The following is an 8,696-nucleotide window of genomic DNA, read 5'->3' as shown; positions in this document are numbered from 1 at the left end:
ACATCCTGCAGGAAACCGCTCGGTGGGCTAAGAGCAGTGCTGCCCTGAACTGACCCTGTCCCAAACACTCCTGCCCCAGGGACCCCGCTAGCAAGCGCCAACCTTCCCCGTGCCAAGGCTGAGGCTGTCACCCTCTCATCACAGATGTGGCCCCGGGGACCCCGTGGGCGGTGGGTCCCCCCCACGCTAATGCTCGGAACCAGGGCGAGGGGGCCGCTCTCGTACCGTGTCCCGGCCGCCCCCCGCTGGGAGCGGGCCCGGGCTGCCCTGGCCTCCGCGGCGCCGCCACGGTTAAACGAGCGCCGCTGGCCCTTTAAATGCGCGGTAGTGGGCGGGGCACCTCCCCAGCGGCAGGTGCCCCACCCATCAGCAGTCACGCCCCCAGCGGCCGCGCCCCCGCCGCGTCCTCCGAACCGCCCAATGGGCGGCGGGGAGAGGCGCGGCCCTCGCCGCCGATTGGGCCGGCGTCGCGCGGCAGCCCGAGCGAAGATGGCGGCGCCCAGCGCCGGGGGGCCTCCAGCGGGCCGCGGCTGACGGCGCCGTACGGGCCCCGGCGGGGTGCCTGGCCCGCAGCCCGGGCCCGCCGGCCGCCATGGACCTGCTGTTCGTGCTGCTCCGCGGCCTGCGGATGGCCCTGGACCTGCTGGTCCTGGTGCTGGACGTGAACTTCTTCCTGGTGTCCTCGCTGGTGTCGGCTCTGCTCTGGCTGCTGGCCGCGGCCTGCAGCCTCCCCGCCGCCGCGGCCGCCGGGGCGCTGGCCTGCTGGGACGGGCTGCTCCTCTCGCTGGCCTCCCTGGCCCGGGCGGCCTGCTGCCTGGCGGTGGGCGCCCTGCAGGGGCTGGCCGGCCTGCTGCGGGGCTGCTGCTGCGGCCTGGAGGGGCTGAAGGTGGCGGGGCACCTCCTCTCGCACCTGACGCTGCGGGGCAAGGAGCTGCTGCACCGCGGGCTCTGCGGCCTGCTGGGCTGCGGGCAGGCCCTGGCCAGGCAGGTCTGCGAGGGCCTGGCCATCGGCACCAGCCTGCTGGCCTACCTCGTCAACAGCCTCATCAACGTGTGCCTCATCGGCACGCAGAACCTCTTCACCCTGCTCGCAGCCCTGTGGGACTCCGTCGCCGGCCCCTTCCTCCGAGTCACCGACCTGCTGGCCGCTTTCCTCGCGCACGTCTCCAGCGGAGCCATCGCCGTGTCCATCCTGCTGTGGTCGCCCTGCCAGCTGGCCTTCGAGCTCCTGGCCTCCGTCGCCGAGCTCTTCATCAACATCTTCTTCGTGAATATTTATGGCCTGGGCTTGCTCCTCCTCATTATTGTTGTCAGCGCCTTTGTCTTCAACCCCGGGCTGCTGTGGACGCTGACAGGCTACGTGCTGGGCTACTTCAACACGCTGCCTTCCTACCACCGCCTGCAGCGGGATGTGTGGCGGCTCTATCAGGTGGCGGTCCTGACGCTGGGTATGGCCATGACCTCTCAGGCCTGGCGCAGGTTGGTGGACTGGAGCCTGCAGGTGACCAACTGGAGCCGAGGAGGCAGAATGATGAACCAGGAAAGCAACCAGCGAGGGGCAGCTGCACCGGCCCCGAGACCCACAGTCCCCAGCAGGCTGGTGCTGGCAGGGGTCGGCCAGCTGCCAGCTGAGCACGAGGGCCAGCTGAATGTGGAGCAGGTACCACAGGCGCGTCCTGCTCTGAGTCGAAGTGCTGTGGCAGGACAGCGTCTCCAGCCGCCCAGGGAGGAACCGAGCACCTCCTGGGGCAAAGCTCCGAGGAGGCAGCAGCTGAATGCAGCAGCTGCAGATGGTCAGGGCGCTCCGGATGATGACCCCTGGATGCTCCTGAAAGAACAAGAGGAACGTAAGAAATGTGTCATCTGTCAAGACCAAACCAAGACAGTCCTGCTTCTGCCCTGCAGGCACCTGTGCCTGTGTCAGGAGTGCACAGAAGTTCTCCTGCAGCAGGCCATCTACCAGCGCAACTGCCCGCTGTGCCGCCAGATGATCCTCCAGACGCTCAATGTGTACTTGTGAGCCCAAGGTGTGGGTGGCTTGGGTCATTTTCCCAGGAGGTCAAGGGCACCCCTGTCTGCCTCTTGCCGGGAAGCAGAACTTCCCAGAGCTGCCTTGAGCAGCTTCCAAAGAACTAAGGATGGTGCTGAAAGGGCAAAAGGCTGTTGGGGGGTGTCTGCTAGCCGCATTTGCTACGTAACTAGATTGTAGCTCTTGCTAGCAAGCACAATAACTGATCTCTGCAGCAGGCTGAAAGAGTTACCTTTTTTTGTTGACAACTTTTGCTGTTTAAGGGCCCGTTGCCTCAAGCCTGCAGCAGTCTGAGATCCAAAGTGGAGTGCAGAAAGATGCTCTTGTCCCTCCTAGCCAAAGCTGATGGAAAGGTTAAAGGCTGTGCCCTCTTGGGAATCATGGTGGTGCAAGGCAAGGGAGGGTTTTTCCCAAGGTCTGACCAGAAAACTACCTGGCATACTGCATTCAGGCCTCTGTTTCCTCCTCCCACCACCTAAGAGGGGGAGCTCCCTGGGAAGGGAGAAGTGTGCCCCTTTTGCAAGGCCCTAGGAGACCAATGAGCGCACTTGAGCTTTTTAGACTGTGCTTCCAGAGGGCTGAGCCTGGCTCTCAGCTGGAGAAGAGCAGGGTTTCTGGGGTACCTCAGTATCTCAGCCACTGTGGCTTTGGTTTTTGAGCTTCCTATTCCCCTTCCCAGGACAAAGAGGAGCTGAGATGAACGTGGGCTCCCTGCAGGCCAGCTGACTGCAGAGCTCAGTGCTGCTGCCGCTTCCACGCATCACCTATGCAAGACTAGCAAGCACACATCAGGTTTCTCACATGGGGAGGCTGGAGAGAGTTACTCTTTCTGCAGGGGCAGTGGTGCTGCTTGGGGAACCTAAGGGGTGGCTGGCCGGCCAGTGCTCACAGCCCTGGCAGCAGCAGCACATGTCTGAGCCAATGCTGGAGAATCCTCTCTAGGCAATACACATTTTCTTCAGGCTCAGCGTGCCATGGAACTGGGAGGTTCACACTAGTGCTTGCTTGCTGCTTCCCAGGCTGGGCTGGCAAGAGGGAATAACTCTTTGGGAAGAGAGGGGACACCCCAAAGCTCCTGGGAGCCCACTAAGACATTCCAGCTCCAGGCACAAGTTCTGCATATCTGTGCTGCCGATCTGCAGTTGTGTGCATGGAGCAGTGCCAGGACCACGGCTATCTTTGATTAGGGCAGGGTTACACTGCTGTTCTATCTTACTGTGTCAGAAATGTAGCTAGTTTTATTTAAAAAGTGTCCCCTGAAGTCTGAGGGCATTCCATCCTGGCTGGGGAGGCCAGAGGTGGCTCTTCCCAGCTTGGTCAACCAGCACCATTCCAAGAAATTACTGGGCTGCGAGAGGGCCTTACACTAAACAGCTTTTCCTTTTCCAGCTGCTTGCCTGAGGTCAGCCATGCGCCACAGCCAATTTTGGCTGGAGCCAGACTGGAAAGAGTCTTGACTCCTGGACTGCAAGCCAAGAGCCTGAGGGTGGCTGGCATGGTCTTCCTTCTCTATTCTCCTTCTTGATTAGTGATTTGAGCCAAAACAGAGGCAGCAGAGAGGCCAGGCCATGCTGGGAGACGCCTCTGCGCTGGAAACCTGAGCTGTGGCAAGATACTATCTTGCTGGAGAGCGGCTTTGCTCCGGGAGGCACTGCAGGGGCTGGTTGCCCCCCTGTTTGCTGCGGGCTGGAGGGACTCCCTGGGCCAAGCTGGGCTCCTGAGCACTAATGGGTGTTAGGAGGGCCTGGCCCCAGGGCTGTCAGCTGCTTCCGTCTCGCTTTGCAGGGATGCAAAGTTCCCTGCCCAAGCCCTGTTACTCAGCCTCTTGACCCTGTGCCTCCCCAGACACACACCACCCACGTTAATGTTTTCTCTCCAGCCACCTCTCCTGTGGCTGCAGCCAGTGACACTTGCAGTTGAGTAGCCAAACCTTTGCCAGAGCAGCAAATATGGCCCCACAGGCTGTGTTCCCCAGGGTCCAGCTTGTTGCAGGCACTTGCAGAGGTCCTGCAAGAGGAGTCAGGGAGCTGCACCCTTCCCTGGGTGTGCCTCTGGAGACACCTGGGAGCAGGATCATGGCCACGCTGCAGGCCATGTTTGGTTGGGACCAGCTCATGGATCTTGGGTGCAATGTTTCCTACGTGAATTACAGGGGGGAACGTCACCTCCCCAGGACTGCAGTTTCTTCCCTCAAACCCTTTTTCTATTATAGCAGTCATGCTTATTGTTTTAGGGTCTGTTTGTTTGCTGCCTGTTTATAAAAAAAAGAGGAAGCTTTGCCTTAAGTTTAACTCTTTGCACTATGGACTAGATACTGAGCAGATTAAAATTCCCTTTACCAAAAGCTGCCTGCTGCCTCATTCTTGGGAAGGGTTTTCTCTGGAGGGATGGGGTCTCCTCTGCCCCTGGGCTCCAGAGGAAGCCAGTCCATCACTCCCCACCAGGGGTCACAGCTGGAAGGCCACCACCACCAGCAAGCTAGGTGGTACTTGTCTGCAGGTGCTTGCACCCAGAAAAGCAGTGCTGTGGAATACCCTGGAGCCAGGCTGCTGCACAAGAAAAGCCTGGCACCCAGGAGATGAATCTACACCTGAAGACACAGTGGGTGGGCTTTCCAGGGCTGGCATCCCCCCAGCCCCTGCTCTGCTAACCCACAGCAAGAGAGAAGGTGGTTGTGGATATGCCGATGCACGGGGGCAGAGAGTGCAGCTTGCAAGGCACCAGTGCTAATGTCTGCATCTTGCCTGGAGATGCGTTTGGTGCCGCACCCTTTTCTGGTGCGGAGCAGCTGGGGTAGCTCTTGCTGGCAAGGGCCCAGGACTGGTGGGCATCTTCTCTCTACTCCTAACTCAGGTCACTTTGAGCTGTTTAGCACGGAGAGAAGCAACAGCTGCTTCGCAGAAGGGCTTGTACATACAGCTTCACCTCTTTTCAAGAGCAGTTCCTCTCTGTACTGGAGCGAAGGGATTCGTTCTCAGGTTCTCCGGAGCTGGAGCTCCCCAGGGCCTGAGCAGCCCAAAGCAGAGGGATTAGTATTTCCCAGGCTGGCAGGAACATGCACAGGGACATGTAATCCCTGCTTCCACATGACCTCGGCACCTCGATGTCCTGCTGCTCGCGATGGAGGGTGTTGGCAAGCCTTACTGTCCCAGGTAGGGAGGCAGCACCCAAAGCACTAGGAGTTGTGGAGCAGCAGGCAGCACAGGGCTCTGTCTTGCCTCGCAGAAAGGCTGTGGCAGGCTCAGCCGTGCTGGGCTACTGGTGAGCAGATGCATTTGCTGCACAATGAGTTACTCCCTGGCCATGATCTGAGCTCCTGGCAGGTTGCTGCGTGCTTTTAAACACCCTTTGCTTCTCTAGCATCCTTGTAAATGGTGTGGAAAAATGTTTTGGGACCCTGATGGGCAGAGACCCCAGGAGTTCTGGCTCACCCTGCCCTGAACTCACCTGCCTTGGCAGGGCCACGCCAACAAACTAGCTAATTTTAACCAGGATGAAAACCACAGTGGGGAGAGGGGGGGCTGCTAGGAGGCCAGAAAGAGACGGGCATCTGCTGCAGGAGTGCAGCTCTGCCAGCCACAGTGCAGGCACGGGAAGGAGGGCCATGCCGGCAGCCCGCCCAAGCCCTGTGGGAGTCTGGCTGCAGATGGGTGACAACTGGGGAAACTGAGGTACTCCTCAGCCTTCCTCTCTCTCTCTCCCAGGGTGTGTAAGCCGAGGCAGGCTGGACACCCCGGAGGAGGCTGCAGAGCTGCCCTGGGGCAGGGGTGCTGGGCCAGCAGGGGAACGTCTGCCATTCCCTGCAGGGGCAGGGTACTCCCAGCCCACCACCCCCTCAGCCAGACCCAGTGGGGGACTGAGAGGGTGTTCAGCCATCTCAGGCCACTACGGCCGAGCCTGCCAAGAGAGGACAGGATGTGAAGGACACAGCCTTCCCCCGGGAGCCATCCTGCACACACTTGGCTCACTCGCTGGCTGAGCAGCCAGCAATTACGGGAGGAAAATGCAACCACCTCCTAGCTAATGGGCAATGCATAGGGACCCCGAGACCGATGGTCAGCCATGCCAGACGTGCCTGCTCTGGCACTGTGGCTTTTGGTGCAGGGCTGCACTGCCTGGGGAGGATGGATGTCCAGCAGCAGCAATGCTCACAGACCAGCCCAGGGCATGAGATCTGGCGTCCCCGGGGGTACTCCCTGCTCCAGAGCTTGCTTTGGAGCCTCACGCATGAGCTGAGTGGGCTGGTCTCAGCCCATCACAACGCCAAGACACTTCTCCCTTTCTAGAGGAGGGAGGATCATGAGGCTGCTAGGTTACTCCAGTTTAGGAGCACTGGGGTGGTTGGGGCTGACAGCTTGCTGAAACCAGGGGCCCCCATGCCCTGGGAAAATCCCCGGGATCCCTTTGTCAGCCCAGCTGCAACACCCCAGCCCTAACAAGCCGCTAGTCCCAGCCTGGGGACAAGAGCCATCGTCTGCCAGACAGCAGGGAGCTGGCATGACAGACACTCGCTGCAGATGCGCAGCAGCATGAGCAGCTAATGATACCAGGCCGCCAGGGAGGGAGCAGGTGACGATCAGCAGCCGAACCGCGGGGGGCCTTTGGGCTGCTCCTGGGCACCAGCTTTGCTCCCTCATTAGCAGCTTGGCACAGGGAGCCACATTGGCTCCCTGAACACAGCAACAATCCCAGCACCTCAGAGGCACAGTGCTGAGCGTGGCAAGGCCTCGGGGACGCAGAGCGGCTGAGGCTGGCAGGGACCTCGAGATCATCCAGTCCCCTGCTCAGGCAGGGGCAGCTAAAGCAGGTTGCGCAGCACTGCGGCCAGTCGGGTTCTGAATATCTCTGTGGGTGGAGACTCTACTACTTCTCTGAGCAGTCTGTGCCAGGGTTTGATCATCTTCACAGTAGAAGGTGGGCAGCCCTTTGCTGGACTCTCTCCAGTATGTCCATGTCTTATATTGGGGAGCCCAACACTGCACCTAGCACTGCAGCTGTGCCTGATCGGTGCTGAACAGAGGGGAAGGATCACCTCCCTTGAGCTGCTGGCAATGCTCCTCTTAAGGAGGCTGGTGGCCTTCCTTGCCATGAGGGCACACTGCTGGCTTGTAGTAGCCTTGCTGCCTGCCAGGATCCCCAGGACCTTCTCTGGGAAGCTGCTTTCCAGTCAGTTAGCCACCAGTGTGTGCTGGTGGGTGGGGTTATTCTTTTCCAGGTGCAGGACTTGGCATTTCCTTTTGCTGAACTGGCCCTAGCCCCATCCCTGCGTGCTCAGACAGGCTCCTTATTCCTACTAGGTCAACACAGATAACCCGCCACCTCCAATTCCTGCTTGTTGGGATGAACTGCTTGAGTCTGGAGGAGCTGATCCTTGGTCCTTTTGGATACCCCTTCTCACCAGGACATGGGATTGTCCCAAGCAGATCCCCGAAGAGGCCAGTGTCTGCATTCCTGAAATCCAGGGTTGTGGTCCTGCTTTTTGTCTTTCCTCCTTCTTTCAGAATCCTGAGCTTCCCTGGCCAGTCCTTCCCTGACTGTGAGGCCCAGCAGAGCAGCTCTCCTCAATCACCCATGCCAACAAGGTGTTGTCAACAAGCTCCAGAAGCCTCCTGGGCTGCTTGTGCTCTGCTAGGCTGTCCCTCCAGCAGATATTGGGGGCATTCCAGTTGCCCATAAGAACCAGAGCCTGCTGACATGAGGGTTCTTCCAGATGCCTGAAGAAGGCAAGCTGTGTGCTGATCTGGTAGCATGTAGCAGACACCCACACGGCTGCCTGCTAACCCTGACCCATCACCCACCCCTCAGCTGCCACATCAGCCATCATCTCCAAGAAGCTGCAACCTTGTAAGTGCTCACAGCCCACTAGTTCCTCCCGTCTGCACCCCATGCTGCTTGCATTAGTGGCCCCACACACTTGCCCGCTTCCCAGCGGGCCATGAGAGCTTGTCCACAACGCTGTCCTGCAGGCACTGCCCTATCTGTGCCCCTGTGATGAAGTGACCCCACTTCAGTCCTGTTTTGTTGGTAACAGAGTTCCTGCTGTTCACATGCCCCGAGCCCTTTGTTTGCCCACCCCATCCCCACTTGAGTGAGGATTTTCCCCTCCCTTGCCGTTCCAAGTTTAAAGCTCTCCTTACCAGGTCAGCTGGCCTGCTAGCAGAGGTCACCTGAAGATGACTGGAGAGTGCTCCCTGCACCTCTCATCAGCAACGAGGGCACTGAATATACACCATAACAGCAAGCTTTTGGGTGGAGCAGAAGACATCCTCTTGCTGCCAGGAGTCACCAGGACAACCTTCACCATTGAGGGTGTTTCCACTTTTGAACCTGGCAGGTGCGTGCTCTGCCACCATAGTGGAAAGTTTGAGCTCTTGTAGGGTCTCAGAGATGATCCAGTTGATCTCTTTCATGCCCTCTCCAATGCCACGCAGCCTGCTGACCTCCTCCAGCAGCTCCTCCACTTGGCAGCACAGCTCCAAGACGTGTACAACTGCACACTTCTTGCGGGCTGTCAGCCAGGTGCAGCAGCCCCAGCAAGAGGCCCCAAGCACCCTCTGCAGCTCAGGGCTGGCCAGGCTGTGTCCTCCAGCATTGCAGGAAGAGTTGCTCCAATAGCTGCTGGGAACTGTGACCTTCATGTGCCAAGGACATGTGTGCTGCTCTGAGA

At 59.5% G+C, this 8,696-nt stretch overlaps 1 protein-coding gene across 1 annotated transcript; it reads left to right on the top strand.

The window, feature by feature from the left end:
• Nucleotides 1-490: 490 nt before the first annotated feature.
• Nucleotides 491-4,373, top strand: RNF26 (ring finger protein 26). Its single transcript, XM_075035063.1, has one exon. The coding sequence runs from the start codon at nt 593-595 to the stop codon at nt 2,018-2,020; it is 1,428 nt and encodes a 475-aa protein (XP_074891164.1). The 5' UTR covers nt 491-592; the 3' UTR covers nt 2,021-4,373.
• The last annotated feature ends 4,323 nt before the right edge of the window (nt 4,374-8,696 follow it).

Source organism: Buteo buteo, chromosome 9 (genome assembly GCF_964188355.1).
Source record: "Buteo buteo chromosome 9, bButBut1.hap1.1, whole genome shotgun sequence".
In the NCBI taxonomy this organism is placed as follows: Eukaryota; Metazoa; Chordata; class Aves; order Accipitriformes; family Accipitridae; genus Buteo; species Buteo buteo.
The sequence above is the reverse complement of the archived record's forward strand: the minus strand, read 5'-3'. Positions and strand labels throughout refer to the sequence as shown.

Coding starts and splice junctions, on each gene's coding strand:
- RNF26 (XM_075035063.1), top strand. CDS start 593: ATGGACCTGCTGTTCGTGCTGCTCCGCGGCCTGCGGATGGCCCTGGAC.